Source organism: Narcine bancroftii, chromosome 2, assembly GCF_036971445.1.
Source record: "Narcine bancroftii isolate sNarBan1 chromosome 2, sNarBan1.hap1, whole genome shotgun sequence".
NCBI classification, from domain to species: Eukaryota; Metazoa; Chordata; class Chondrichthyes; order Torpediniformes; family Narcinidae; genus Narcine; species Narcine bancroftii.
This window is the reverse complement of record NC_091470.1, coordinates 153,593,047-153,608,015: the sequence shown is the minus strand read 5'-3', so window position 1 is coordinate 153,608,015 and position 14,969 is coordinate 153,593,047. Positions and strand designations below refer to the sequence as shown.

The window sequence follows — 14,969 nt, the reverse complement described above, 5'->3', positions numbered from 1 at the left end:
CAGTTCAGCACTTCCTTTACATTCCTGCTACTGAAGTTTACAATGTTCAGATAGATGCAAGAATCAGATGGAAACACGTCTCTACCTTATTAGATTGTGGAAGCAAATAAACAGAGATTCCTCTCTGTGTTTGGCATTATTAACCCCTTTAAATAACAGCCCTTGATATTTTATAGTCCCCTAATGTTGTAATTAGTTGGAGAGCTGATGGTAGCCTGAATTTGGCTGGTTAGTTTTATGAATATCCAGGCCCTGCCAAGGAGTGAAAGTGTATCTGGGTGGGAATGAAAAGAGCTGGTCTGCAGCTCCTTGTCACATTGCTGAGTGGTGAAGTGATCCCATGCATCAACCATTCACAGCTTGCATTTTAGACAATGTTTTAATAACATTACAGACCAAAAAAAAACCTTTGGAATTTTATCCATAGAACAGCAGGCTGATATTCCATGAGAAATCTGTACAAGTAACAAGTGAATAAAAAACGGATTATTGGTGAGTTAGAGGAATACTTTCATTTGGCATTTTTGCAGCTATCAGTTTTCAGGCTGAGGGAACATTTCAGATACTTACACAAATTTATATTTTAGAAAGTGAAAGTGATATCCCCAGCCCTCCTCTTCTGAAGGTTCAGATCCTCAGCTCATTGGGAAAGGGGTTACCGAGCGACAGAGAGAGCTCCAAGCCTCCTCTGACAGTAAGTCCATTGTTGTTAAGGCAGCTCCCTCACACTATCACTCAATAAACTTCCCCAATTCATTGTAACTGATTCCCTCTTTATCAGGGGCTCCGACAATGACACTCCCTCTCATAGGGTTGCCACAGTGTGACCACTTATTTTTAAGGGGTCTTCAAACTGTAGCCGTCTTTCTGTGCAATTACCTCGTTATGAGGGATCCTGATAAGGATTCCCTCTTTAACAGGGATCCTCCCACTGAGACCTCTTTTTTACAAGGATTTCCTCCTCTTTATGGGGTCCTCGCAGTACAATTTTTTTTCTCCCAAGAAGTCCTGACAGTGAGATCCTCTTTATTAGGGCGCCTGACAGAGCAACTCCCTCTTTAGCAGGAGCACATGTAAGTAGAACAGATAGCTTGTTGTTTAACAGCCAGGGCTGTTTGCGTGGGTTAAGTAATGGTCCTTGTGGGATTAGCACTCCCTCAGGCTGTTGGCTCTGAAGTTGCCAAAATTAATTACTTTTTTCCCCTCAAAGAATGACTATCTCGCAGGGAAAGTGTGAGATGCCCTGAGGGTACTTTGCGTATCTTTCAGTAAGACGCTGTGTTTATCCTTACCTCTTGGATTTATCTCATACACCATCCTCTCCAAACCACGGAAAAGCCCAGTTATATAGCCTGGAAAAACTCAGAGCAGAGCCTTGATCAGGGAGCAAAACCGTCTCAGTCCACCAGCAGTAATCACTACAGTCTGTTTGTGATTTTAGAGGAGCCCTGTCAGTCTGTGTGATTGACAGCTAACCAACCTGGAGTTCCCAGTGCCCTCTGCTCCCCCCACCCACCCAGTACTGATCAGATAAAACTTTGCAGATGTTGCACACTGTTTGATTTCTACTCAGGAACCAACATCCTTGCTTTCCACATTCACATCTGGACAGGGAAAGGAACAAACTGTAGCCAAAAGGTTCTTTTTAACTCTCTGTCCAATATTGTTTGTGTTTAGTGTGATCATTAACTTGTATTTTGGTATAAAGCTGGCTGAGAGCTTGTGTTTTACTCTTTGGGTTTGCATTTTACTCCTTGTGATTGATCTCAATGCTAAGTTTTGTTAGTCATCCCATTACCATCTCCAGTCCTCAATCCTATCTCCTCCATCCCTATTTCCCAACATCTTTCCTTCTATCCCTATTTCCACTCTCTGAGCTCCTTACCCTGTCCAATGATCTCATATCCCCATCCTGCCATACAAAACCTCTCAATCCTCATCCCCATTCATCAATCAGTTTCGTAATCTACATTTCCTACCCAATTTCCCTATGCCACTATGCCCCCATTTCACCTTTCTCACATTCCCCTTTTCCCATCCCATCCCATTACTCAATCAACAGGATCTTATCCACATCCCTATCCCTTTTCTCATGCACTGAACCTCCCATTCTTCGTACATTCACCATTAACCCTGATCCTCCTTTCACTTGTTCTGCCACCAAATCACTGGATGGAGGATGGCCAAATGTGCAATGTTACCAGCACACCTAGATCATCCCATTGCTGGGGTTGGGGCCAATAATGTTGTGAAACACTGGGTTCAAACCATGGCTTTTCCCTCTCCCTTTCTCAACTCTCTGTAGCACATCAAACCCCATAATCTGCATCATCCTCCCTCTTTCCCCTTCTCTTTCTTCTTCTTAACTCCCTACTCAACCTCACTGAACCTCTTCCCCAACCCCTCCTATCTCTCATCCCTCCATTCACTATCTCTTCTCTCCCATTATTATTCCCTTTACCACCCCCACCAATGGCATAGGTTGGAAGCATGCGTCTTTTTTTCCACTAACCACTCTCTTGTTTTCTCTCTCTCCCTGCTACTTTTGATTTCCTTTCTGCAGGTGATGAGCATCCTGAGTAATCCTGGAGCAGTCTCCACTCAACCACAGCACGACTTCTCTATTTCCCCACTGCATGGGAGCCTGGACACTTCAAACCCACTGTCCGCCAGCTGTAGCCAGCGCTCGGATTCCATCAAGGCAGTGGAGAGCCTGCCCACCTCTCAGTCCTACTGCACACCCGCCTACAGCACATCTGGATACAGCATGGACCCTGTGCCTGGCTATCAGTACACTCAGTATGGACAGAGTAAGCATTGCCTGTTGAAACCATCTCCTGGGAGGGGTGAGGGAGGGGGGAAAGGGCAGCAACATGGGTGGGCTACACATGGCGAAGAGTATCACAAAGTCTATGCAGAGAGAGTCTACCTCAGCTAACAGAGAGCAATAAGGACCAGGCCTCAGTGGGATGGAATATTCCTAGATATCCTGATCACTGCCCTGCTGGACAGGATGCATGAGCCCAGAGCTTTTAAACATTCTCCCCCGCCCCACCAACTTTTCCCCACCTCTCTCCCATCAGCATGGGGCTTGTTGGGGTTATGACTGGAGGGTCCTCAAGATAAAGGAGCTGGGCACATTGAGTGAGAACCTGAAAACAACTGAACATTAAGAAAGATCCAAATGTCCCATTCTTTCCTGTATTCCCACTTGATGCCACCAACTCCTGCTAACAAAATTTACTTAGAACATCAGGAATATCTCAAAATCCAAAATTTTGTAAAACAAGATCAGCATTTAGACCATGGACTAAAATGTGTCTCCAACTGATGGAGAACCCAGAGCCATTGAGCTAAATCATGATATGCCAAGAGTTGTATTCCAGCAGTGAAGGGTACATTGGGGGACATTTACTAATGAGTTAAATCCATGCGTTAGATGGAATATTACAAGAATGAGCCATTTTTATTTGTGTTAACATGAATGATGTATAATATCATAGTTAAGTGAGGGATATTTGAGAGAGACTTATTCTGAGGTATATGTTGGAGTGATACAGTGAGAGGTGTGTTACATTATACATTTCATTGAGGTGTCAGAAACACCAGAAATAGACATTCTACTTCAAACTCTGACATGAGAAGACATTGCCAGATAGACAGAGGAAAAGATTCAAAGCTTCCTTGAAGAATGCAACAACTGATTTCTGGGAATCTGGCCCATGAGTGCACTGGGTGGAGCAGGAGTATTCAGGATGGTGTTGAGAGGCCCTGTGTAAGCAGTGAAAAGAGCACCTTTCTATTTTGTAAACCACCCACCTGCCCATCTGAAGAAGAGTTTTCAGCTCCTACATAGATTATATAAGCCTCCTCAAAACCCACAAAATTGGAATGCAAGAAAGTCACATTTAACCCTGAGGGAATGCCCAATAGCTGTGTCTGTTGTTCATTCAAGGCTTATGTAGTGAGAAGTATTCAAAATCAGGGCGAGAAGTGTGTTAGATTACAGTTTCCCAGATGTTAAGTGCAGGGTATCTGGATCAGAATGTATACATTGACAAGGTAGTAGTGTATTTTGCATGCAGTTGTGCAGGATGATCGCTACTTCCTCATCCTTTAAATTCTGCATATACATGTTTGTGTGTGTGTGTGTGTGTGTGTGTGTGTGGGTGTGAGAGACAGAGAGAGAAAAAAGGAAGAGGGGGGAAGTGGGGAAAGAATGATCTCTGCATATAAAAGGAAACTAGCAATCAAGCTTCCCATTTGTTTCAAAGTTTTGGCATGCGATGTAATGTTTGATGGAATATAAGTTAGCTATAGAATACTAACATATAGTTATATAGAAAAAACATTTCATGGTGAAGAATGGTAACTTAAACTCTTGCTGACCAGTTCTGTAGCCCTGATGTTAAACTAATAGCAGCTTCCTGGTGACACAGCTCTTGTCCTTGATGGGTTCAGAGGTTCTTCCTTCCATCCCCCACTCCCCCTCCTACCCCCACCGTCCTCGTTGTCCTGCCCTTGTATTGTCCTTTTCGACCCCAGCTTGGATTTTCCACGCTCCCTCTGCAGGCACTCCTAATGTCTTTAGCTCCTGCCGTTAAATTGAAACCTTCTGCAGGAGCTGGCTGGATCAATAGCAGCTTTCCCTTTCACCGAGCACATGCAGTGCCCTCTGACCTCCCCACACTTGCCTCTGGATGTGAACGGACATGTGTAGTTGATATAAATCTCAAATAAATAGTGCTATCATTTATTGCCAATACCGAGTGCCTGAGGGCAAGCAGTCAGTCACACCCTTTACATGGAGCCTATGCACAGGCTAAATACCACTCATCAGATATACCTGTGCAATTTGGAATCTTTAGCATTCAACAGCATGGAAGTAGGCCTATCAGCTCATCCTGCTGACTCTTTAAAAGTTCAGCCAAACCCTAGCCCCACCTCACCTCCCAGAACTTCTTCAATGTTCCTTCCACATAGCCCTTTTAATATTTATCTGATTCCTGGTTGAAAATCATTGTTAAATCTATTTCCATCACCTTTTCAGGTAATGTATTCTGGTTGAAGAAGGTAATTCTGTTTCTCTCCCCTCTATTTTTTGATATGTTTATTGGTATTCACTCTTTACCAACCCATTTACTTCCCAGAAACAATTTTTCATTTACTCAAACACCTTACTTATTTCTTTCATCTCTCTGCTCTTAAAAAAACGACAGCTTCTCCATTCTCTCCACATATTTTCATTCATTCCTTAGCTATTCTAGAAAATTTCCCTGCACTTTCTCCAAGGCTGTGATGTCCTTCCTAAACTACAATAACCAGATTGACCACAGTTTCCCAGATAGGACCCAACAAGTGTTTAGCACAATTCCCCCACTTTTGGCCTCTATGCCTATCTCTGTCAATTAGTTAATGGCATGGAAGGCAGTCGAAAAGTATTCACAAGGGTAATTCCCAGGATGAGAGGTGTTGTCCTATCACAAATCACTGAAGAAATTTGATGATATAATTTGGAGTTTGGGAAATGAAAATTGACGTTATTGAAAAATATCAGTTCCTAAGGGAGCAAGACAGAGTAGATGTCAAAAGGCAGGATCTTGAATGAGGGGACATAGTTGCAAGATTACTGGTACATAGGAACTCTTTCACAAGGAGGGTAGTGAATCTCTGGAGTTCTCCACCAAGGAGGATTATGGATGCTGGATCGTTGGAGCTATTTAAAGAGGAAATAGGTAAGTTATTTTTGCAAGATCAGAGGCCATGTGGAATTGAGACAAAATAGGAGAGCCTGGGTCAGATACCCATGATCAAATTCAATAGAGCTTGAGGAGCTGAGGGGCCCACTCTTGCTCAGATTTTCTTGTTCTTATGTCTGAAGCACAAGATTCGGCATGGCACTTTTAATATTCTCACCATCATGTCTTACTACCTTCATATATTCATTTACACAAATCCCCAGGTTCAATCTCCATCAAATCCATGGCCCTGAACTGTGATATTTCTTCCCAGGGCCACACTTCTGGAACTCTGTACAAATCTGTTTATTCCTCATCACCACCAGCACCTGGGTTCACCTGGAGGTCCATCTTCACAGGCCCAGATGGATTTTGCCACTCATTTTATGTAAATTCCAATAAAAACAGAATTGAATATCTTCTATCAGAAACCATACACGTCCATTAACAAGGACATGCAGTCATAAAGCATGGCATGAGTCCGTGTCGCCCTATTTACACCTAATTTACCTACACCCTGGTACATTTCGAATGGTGGGAAGAAACCGGAGCCCCCGGGGAAAACCCAAGCTCCTTACATGGGATTCGAACCCCGGCCCAGATCGCTGGCACTGTAAAGGTGTTGCGCTAACCACCACGCTACCTGTACTGTGTGAAATATCACAGAGTAATGCAATTTCTTCATTAGCCAGTTTGTACAGAAGAGAGTCACTGGGCATTGATTGGAAATGTATAGGAATGGCACTAGGCCATTCAGCCCTTTGAATCTGTGCCATTAGGTTTAGGCTGATTGTAATAAATATGTGCACATGTGGATCAAAGAGCTAGTGGACCCAATTTTCTTTACTTTTAAAAATATTTTTATTGAGTTTAACATATAAACACATACACAATTTTAAGGAAAACATATCTCATATACATACAAGTACAAAAGAATTGAACCCAATTTTCCCATGTGGTCCCAACCCTTCAATCAACAAACATCTGTGAACTTCAGTAAATGTCTGCTGATACCCAGAATATTCCTGCATTATGGTCATGAATTCAAATTTCCATTACCTGTCATATGAAAATGTGTTTCTCATTTTACTCCTGAACCCTTGGCACCAATCCTGAGCATCCTTGTACTGGATTTAATGCACCAGAGGTAAAGATTTCTCCAGTGCACCCCTCTGGATCCTTGATATCATTTTAACTACTAGACTAGACCAGCTCTCGCCATTGCAGCTTTTTCTCCTTTAAATCCCGGATCATTCTGATGGAAATTCTGTGCACTTCCTCCAAGTGGATCTGGGGCTGGATCATCCTGGATCCAGATATGCCATCCTTATCAACCAACATTTACACTTCCTGGGTGCAAGGGGTAAACCAGCTGACCTTCCACACCCAGCAGGAGACTGGTGAGGTGGAGCAGGATCTGCCTGTGAGAAGAAGGCAAATGCTATGTTGGCATTCATTTCTAGAGAAATAGCAAACAAAAGCAGAGATGAAATGTTGAGATTCTATAAATCACTGTACAGTTTTGGGTGCCTTATTTGAGAAAAGATTTGCTGACCTTGGAGAGGGTTCCAAGAAGATTTACTAGAATGATACCAGGAATGAAAGGATTAGCATATGAGAAACAATTGACGGCTCTTGGTCTGTACTCTTTGGAGTACATAGGGATGAGGGGGGACCTCATCGAGTCATTTGAAATGTTGAAAGGCCTGGAAGCAATTGATGGGGCAAGGATGTTTCCCATGGTAGGGGATTCTAGGATAAGAGGGCATAACTTCACGATAAATGGGTGTCAATTTAAAACAGAAATGTGGAAACATTTCTTTAGTTAGAGGGTTGTGAGTCTGTGGGACTTATTACCACAGGTGGCTGTGGAAGTGAGGTCATTGGGTGGATTTAAGGGAGAGATTGACAAGTATTTTATTAGTCAGGGTATCAGGGGTTATGGGGAGAAAGCCAGGGAGAGGGACTGAGTGGGAGGATGGATCAGCTCATGATTAGAATGGTGGAGCAAAGTTAATGGGCCAACACACCTGCTCCAAAATCTTGTGGTCTTGTGACTATGTCCTGGGACCATGATCCCAAAAGATAATGATAGCCTTTGACAGCTTGTTGGTTCTCAAAGATTTTGGAACAGTTTTAAATGTCTGTGATGGATGTATTTAAATATTAACTGATAGATTGTTATTTTTAAAAATTAATTTGAAACACATGAAAATTCTTGTAGTATGATCATCATAAAGTGAATACAGTGATCATCTTCCACAAACTTATTTGTCTGGGGGTATCCACTCTCCTTGCTGTACACCTGAGGATAGATGCAGAGAACATCCAAACTCTTTCCTCAGCATGTCAACTGCTTCACTGCTGGGCTCAGGGGAAAGTCAACAATCCAGTGCTTCTTCCACTATGTGCTTGTAGAATCTGAGACATACAGAAACCCAGCCAACTGAATTACACTTTGGAGTGGTCATTTATCGTTCCCAAGATGTGGTGCACCTCATACCCACAAACTCAAACCTGCATCCCCCAACTACAGTCAACGTCCAGACACCCATCACCTCAGACTACTAACAGAATGTCTGGAAGTATATTCACTATCCAGACACTTCATAGCATGGTCTTACGTCTAAACTCCAGTAACAACATGCTACATCTAGCTGCAGTCTGCCTCCACACAATATTTGACCACTTTCTAATTATTGTCTATAACAGCCATTCTCAACCTTTTTTTTGGCTATGACCCTCTTAGGCCTCTGCTCAAAGTTTATGGGCCCCCTTCCTCATGAAGTAGTCAAGATTAGATGGTTTCTTCCATACTTTTCTCCTACTGACTACATTTGGTATATTTTTAAAAGACAATATATTTAAACAAAAATTCAGTACATGGTTCTCTTAAATGTGTTGTGCCCCCACCTCCCCTCCCCCCACAGGGGGTCCATATGGGCCCCATTGAGATAGGTTTAAACTCAAACTGGGCCTACAATATTGCCACACTTTCTCTTAGGTGTAAAATTGTGCAGATGTGCCTTTTACTCCCATACATACAAGTCTAAAGGCACCTGATCCCATATGATGTCAAAAGACTCAGTCTTGGTTGAGTGAGACCATTGGGGAGGAGACGAGTAACATCAGCTTCCTGTGAGAATAACCTGGAATACAAAATATGCAGCAAGTCACAACTAGCTTCAGAACAAGCTTTCACGTTGATGTCTTTCACACAAAATGTAGAATAAAGGGATGGATAATAAATACTGCAGTTGTCAGCAATAACCACCTCTGGTAATGAATAAATAAATTCAAAACTGATCAAATACAGCACCAGTCAGCAGCAGCAGTTGGTGAAAAGTGTCCACAAGAGTGCCACCAAGTGGTATCACTCATTAATACCTCAATGAGTGAGCTCACTGGACACCAACCAGTTTCCTATCCATGTCAGAACCCATTCTTCCTTGTTGCCACTCAGCTTCAACCCTCAGCCTCTGCCTGCAGCTCTTTTCCAGGAATACTTTCATCAGCCAGATTGTAAGGACCCAAGAAGGCAGCTCACCATCTTCTCAGAGAGAAGAGCAAGAACATAAGAAATAGGCCATTCAGCCTCAAGCCCATCAGCAAGATCATGGCCATCCTTCTGCTGCCCCATCCCCATCTTTCATGGCTCCTCTAACTTCCAGAAATCTATCAATCTCACTTTTCAATGTAACCAATGACAAGCTGCCAGGGAAAGGAGCTACAAAAGGTTTGCCACTCTTTAAGTGAAAAAAAACCCCTCCTTATTTTGTTTCTGAACAACCTACCATTTATTTGGATTAATGAAAAGACAGCCCTGTTAGTGATAGACACAACATGGAATAAAAAGGCATCGCACCTTCTGAACCCCGGCACCTAATGACAGTCTCTGTATGCTGCAACCAAAATCTGAGCACAGGCATTCTACAATAACATTCTGTGTCTAGATTACATTACTGAAGTCCCAGGCCTGAAATCTGATAGCTATTCTGGCCATGAGTACTATGAAGAAGATTGGGTGTAAATTGGGCGGCACGGACTTGTGGGCCGAAATAGCCCGCTACTGTGCTGTAAATCTAAAATTGCAGAGCAAATTTTCGGCTGGACTCTTGAATGAATTAGCTCGTCAATCACAGATCAAAGATGATAGGTACCATCTATTGGGAAGAAGAGCAAGCTGGGAGCCATGAGAAGTCACCCTGGCATGGTATGCTCACAGAGCCACTGAGCATTCTCAATATATTAATTAGCCAATCCCCCATCTCTAGGCTGGTGCCAAGGAATATCAAAGACTTTGTGCGAGACCATGAAGTGAATTTAAATGGAAATGACAGTTCGGTAATAAGGCTTTCCATCGAACACCGCTCCTCCCTTTGGGGCAGAGAGATGACGAGCGCTTCATGCTGAAAATGTTGTTTATTTATCAGGCATGATTGTCTGGTGTGCCAGCTTGCACAGAGCAGTTATTGGCAGAGTAAATGGAGAGGCAATAAACAGAAAGCAAAGATTATCCAACGTGAATCAAGTCAGCACATTTAAATACAGGACCACATCACTGCACATAAAGCCCGGTCTTACTCTGAGCTCCTCGTTTACTTTTGAACCTAAAAACAATTGTAAATTCATATTCCAAAAATTAACCTTTTGACCATTAAATATGTGTGAGAGGCCAGTGGAGTGGGCAAGGACAACGAGGGAGGGGTGCACTAGGAAGAAACTTACTGTTGTAAAACACAAAAGTCTGCAGACACCTTGGTTGAAGTAAAAACACAAGTCAAACAATGAACTTTATTGAGCAAAGATAAAGATACATAACCAACGTTTCAGGCTTGAGCCCTTCATCAAGGTATGAGCAAATGTAGGCAGGGGCCCACCTTGATGTTAATATCAGGTGCTTCAAGTTAAATGCAAATGGAAGCAGGAACCTAGGATTTGAATCTTCTCGACCACCCTTGATTTTAACTGGGCTTCACAATGTCTCAGACCAAAACTGATCACCATCAAATGACTGCAGCTGTTGAGATGGTTCTTCAATACCCAAGACCTCTTCCTGCAGACATATATGATCAGGCTTTAGGCTCATTGTGAGATAAATCATTCGAACCCTTATTCCCTTAACCCCATCCATCCCTACAAATCCTCGGTCTGCGCTCTTATTTATCCCACATCTCTTGCCTCTCCAGTTTCTACAGACTGGCTCTCAAATGTCCTCCTTAACACTTTCCCCTACTTTCAGCCCTTCGGGGCCGTCCTTTAAAACTGTGTCTTTCATTCCAGGCTTGAGACACACTTAGAACACGCCCCCCCCCCCCGCCCCTCCCCACCACCGCCTGTGTATTCGTGGGGCGGGTCTGAACAAGTCTTGCCGATCAGATAGCTGAAGAAACAGCAGAGCCTCACAGAATTGTATTTGGTGAAGTCGTCAAGTTTCAACGATGCTTCTGAACGTCACTCACCTTCAAGAACTATTACACATGAAGTCAAACTGCGCCTCGTGTAACAGGGCGAGTGAGTTCAGGGTCCCAGACGACACCCGCTGAGAAACGCCGCAAGTTCCCCACGGGACGTCGGCAAATCGCGGCCGGGTGGCAAACGGTGATATTCTGAGCACCTTGGGACACCTCACTATGTAAAAATAAATGGCATAATCAACGCAGTCTGTCGTCATTAACAGGGGAGGGGGAAGGGGCTGCACAGAGAGCGGGCTCCCTGGTTTGTGTTTGTGATGTTCTGGTTTCTGCTCCTCCCATAAGGTGCGGTGGACTATTTGACCAAGAACGTGAGCCTGTCCACACAGAGGCGGATGAAGCTGAGCGAGCATTCTGCTGTCCTGGGGTTACTGCAGGTCGAGACGGGGCAAGCGTACTAAGGATGACCTGGGTCCGCGCAACTACACAGAACAACACAGGAGAAACCTGCCGCGGGCGGGCGGGCGTGCGTGTGGCGATCTCTGACACGGTGGGGGCAATTCTAGAGATCTTGGCCACCGAACGTGCATCTGGTCCTTGCTCCATGTTGAAGCCCGATACTTACAGTCTAGAATTGCCCCTTTCAAATTGTACAGCACCTTCGATGGTTTGTAAGCGTGTATATTTTTTTGTATTGCTGTTCAAATCGCATCCTCCCCACCCAGCCCGCCACCAAGTGATCCTGCGAAGCGTGTGCATTCACCCTCTGCCCCACTTCGGCACCATCTCCGACGGCGGCAGGGTGGCCTGACAATGGTGAGAGGAAAGAAGCTCACATTCCAAAGCGGGGACACTGAACACTCTCGGTCCATCCCGCACCTCGGCGTCAGAAACTGAAGCCCGCGCTGTGAGCCAGTATAGGACGCGAGGTCAAGGCGGAGGAGCCTCGGCTTCACAGACTCCGGCGGCCACCATGGAAGGACACTCCTTAGAGAAGAGGGAGTGTTGCAGTGGGGGTGGGGCGTTGGGAGGAGAGAATGCTGACAAGTAGCTGAGCCCGAAATGATGACGCGGCATTTCCACCCAACTGGGCAAAGGGGAGAACCCAGCATTTGGGTGCTGGGGTGAGGCCAAGGCAGTAACATGTGTGATTTAAACTTTTACATTCTAATTAGTGCAGTGTCAATGGGGATTCAAATATATATAAACATTCCATAAGTGTTAATTCGTTGACTGCGTGGCGGCTTGGTGCTGAATTATCCACACAGCTTGTTTCGGAAAGACTCTTGATTGAGCCCCCAGTTTAAAATGGGGTTCTGAACTCATCCTGTCTCAGTTCCACAAACTTTATTCCAGGAAGAAGTATCCATGGGAGTTTCTCTTTTCCGACCTGGTGACACGGGAGAGCTCGAGGTTTCAATAAATGGACTGAGACATTCCGTACCCTGGCAAAAATAAGTTTGAATTTTGTATGGCCTATGGCCTCTTTGCGAAGACGATGGACCAACGGAACGAAGAAGCTTTATGTCGCCTCACAGACCCACATTCACACAGAGCTCCCTCACCTTCGTTCACTTCCCTCCATGGTGATCGACACTCGCTGCGTCAGGGCCGTCTTTTTTTTCCAGGATGCATTGTAACTTGGCAAAATCCTTACCCTTTTTTCACTTCGAATTGAGGAAAGATTTGAAACTTCTTTCGCAGAATGTGGGTTCCGTGCATTTTACTGTAATTAAAAGTACATACAACAGAACTTTACCAATATTCTATAGACATTTTTGGCATGTGAGGTACTGAATAACTTTTTTCTCTCCCAACCTCTCCACCTTTTCCCTCCTGCCTCTGCTTGGTGTGACTGATTTAATGGAAATTTCAGGTACTATCTGCAACCTGTAACTTGGTGAACGTTGAATTGCCACGAAGAGGCAGAGCTGTGGTGGGTGGGACAGGGTCGAATCCTTTTCTCTCGGAGCCCCGGAAGTTCACCTTGGGGATTTTCCTGTGCTTACACTGTGAAAGCTCAATCACCCAATATGTGCTCTTCCAAGCAAGTCGACGCTGGCTTGCGAACAGGAGTAGGAGAAAAATCACTCTTTTGTTCTCTTGCTCCCGGCCCCTTCATTATGGAAGATGGTAAATATTGTTGCGACCTGCAATCTATTTACCTTTGGCACTGTGGTAACAGAGTTTCAGGACCGTACTTTCCCATGACAAGTTCATAAATCGATTCGATGACGATGACCCAAGAATAGAGTCTTCTCCTCCTCCCCCCACCCATCCCCCGCTCCATGCAAGTCCGCCTGTTAGAAGTTAAAATCGAGTGTTCGTTTCAAGATGTGATTCCACCTGCAGGAGACACTGGTCTTCCCCGAACCCTCACCTCCCAGTGGTCTCACGGAAAAAAAGGGGAGGTCGAACTGGCCCCTCTGCGGCGAGACCCACCCAAACCCACCTCCTGGGGCCGGAGTTGGAGTTCCAAGTATCTCTGGTCAGAATTCCCACTGCCGCGGATTTGTGACACTCTTCTCCATTTTTTTGGTGAGCATTGTGCTAAGTCGAGAACAAGGGGGACAAGACAAACTGCCGAAGATTACACTCCGGTCAACTCAGCACCTTCCCCTGTCTACAATAATTTTACAATTAATAGATAGAAACCAACAACCCACTCCGAGTTTACTTTAATGGAAATGTCAGCCCTGCACGCTGATTCGGTGTTCTGTGGTCAATAAGAACCTGTTTCCTACTGAGTTAAAGTTGGGTTGGGTGAAGGATTCATGGAAGAGGAGATTCTTATGCAACGAAAATGCAGTTGGTAAATTAGAATCAATGATCTAAACCCCCTGGATCTGGAAGTCAATTTATGCGCGTCCAATTTTATTATTAGACATTTGCCCCTGTAGTTTCACTCAAAGCACCTTATATTTCCATTAAATTTTCAGTCTAACGTCCTCGAAACATTAACAGATTTTTTTCAACTCATTTCTTCCTACCTTCTTTCCTAACCCCATCCCAATAAGTCGCCTAGCTTCTGTGCTTGTTATAATTTGATTGAGCATGTGTGTATATAAATCCACTGCATAATTTATTCTGCTACGTTGTTAATTATAGAGTAGATGGGAACCTGTACTCGCATTTACATACGGTCAGTAGATGTCTGGCTCTGTAACCTGCTATAATTGTTATCTCATTAAAAGTTAACTGAAATTAGCCTGCACCATGCGTCCGTGTGTGTGCGTGCAATTTTGTACGAATGTATACATCGATGCCTTTGTATGTGTATGTGTGCATGCGCTTGAATGCTTGTGCTTGGACGTGTAAAATTATTCCTCAACAATAGGGAGTTTGATGCAATCCCGTGTCCCACATGAGAAATCAGAACTAAGACAGACAGAAGGGTGCAAGGTCCGAGAAGGAAGCAAGTTTAATTCTCTGAATTTCACAAGACACGCGTTTGACTTATTAGAAACCGATAGTTTTACTCAGCTTTCAGCTTCGGAGTATGATGTAACCCAAGGAACTACAACCAATGTTGTAGCCAGTTAGCAAGAAGCAAGGTGGGACACTGAAGGTTGGAGAGAACAGAAGGGAAAATGAAACCAATCAGAAGTTATTTTGCTTGTGTTGGTGTTTGGAGGAAATCCTACTCCTTTTATAAAGGATTTGATAACAGAAAAGGCCATGAACAAGTAAGTGTTTGATTCTCTATGGATGATGACTGACCAGAAACTCACATTGAGTCTCCTACAGGTGGCACTCCCAGAAACTCCCTCCACAAATGCTGAGAGCCACTGGCCACCATAATAAATCAAACATCCCA

The 14,969-nt window shown here is 44.2% G+C and overlaps 1 protein-coding gene and 1 long non-coding RNA gene across 10 annotated transcripts in view; one reads left to right on the top strand and one right to left on the bottom strand.

Moving 5' to 3' along the window:
• Window positions 1-14,359, top strand: part of LOC138754401 (paired box protein Pax-7) — a 214,171-nt gene extending 199,812 nt beyond the window's left edge. For all 8 annotated transcript variants that reach the window (XM_069918635.1, XM_069918634.1, XM_069918631.1 and 5 more), the window contains 2 exons: window positions 2,564-2,810; window positions 11,498-14,359. In XM_069918635.1, coding sequence (XP_069774736.1) covers window positions 2,564-2,810; window positions 11,498-11,613 — 363 coding nt within the window. In that variant the 3' untranslated portion in view covers window positions 11,614-14,359. The remainder of the gene's footprint in view (window positions 1-2,563; window positions 2,811-11,497) is intronic.
• Window positions 6,576-11,782, bottom strand: LOC138754407 (uncharacterized). 2 transcript variants are annotated; one of them, XR_011351747.1, is made up of 3 exons: window positions 11,201-11,782; window positions 8,784-8,887; window positions 6,576-7,159 (listed from the first exon to the last, which is right to left on the bottom strand). It is a non-coding gene; the product is annotated as an uncharacterized lncRNA (long non-coding RNA). The 2 variants fall into 2 exon arrangements; XR_011351746.1 differs by having other exon boundaries at window positions 6,576-8,887.
• Window positions 14,360-14,969: the final 610 nt, after the last annotated feature.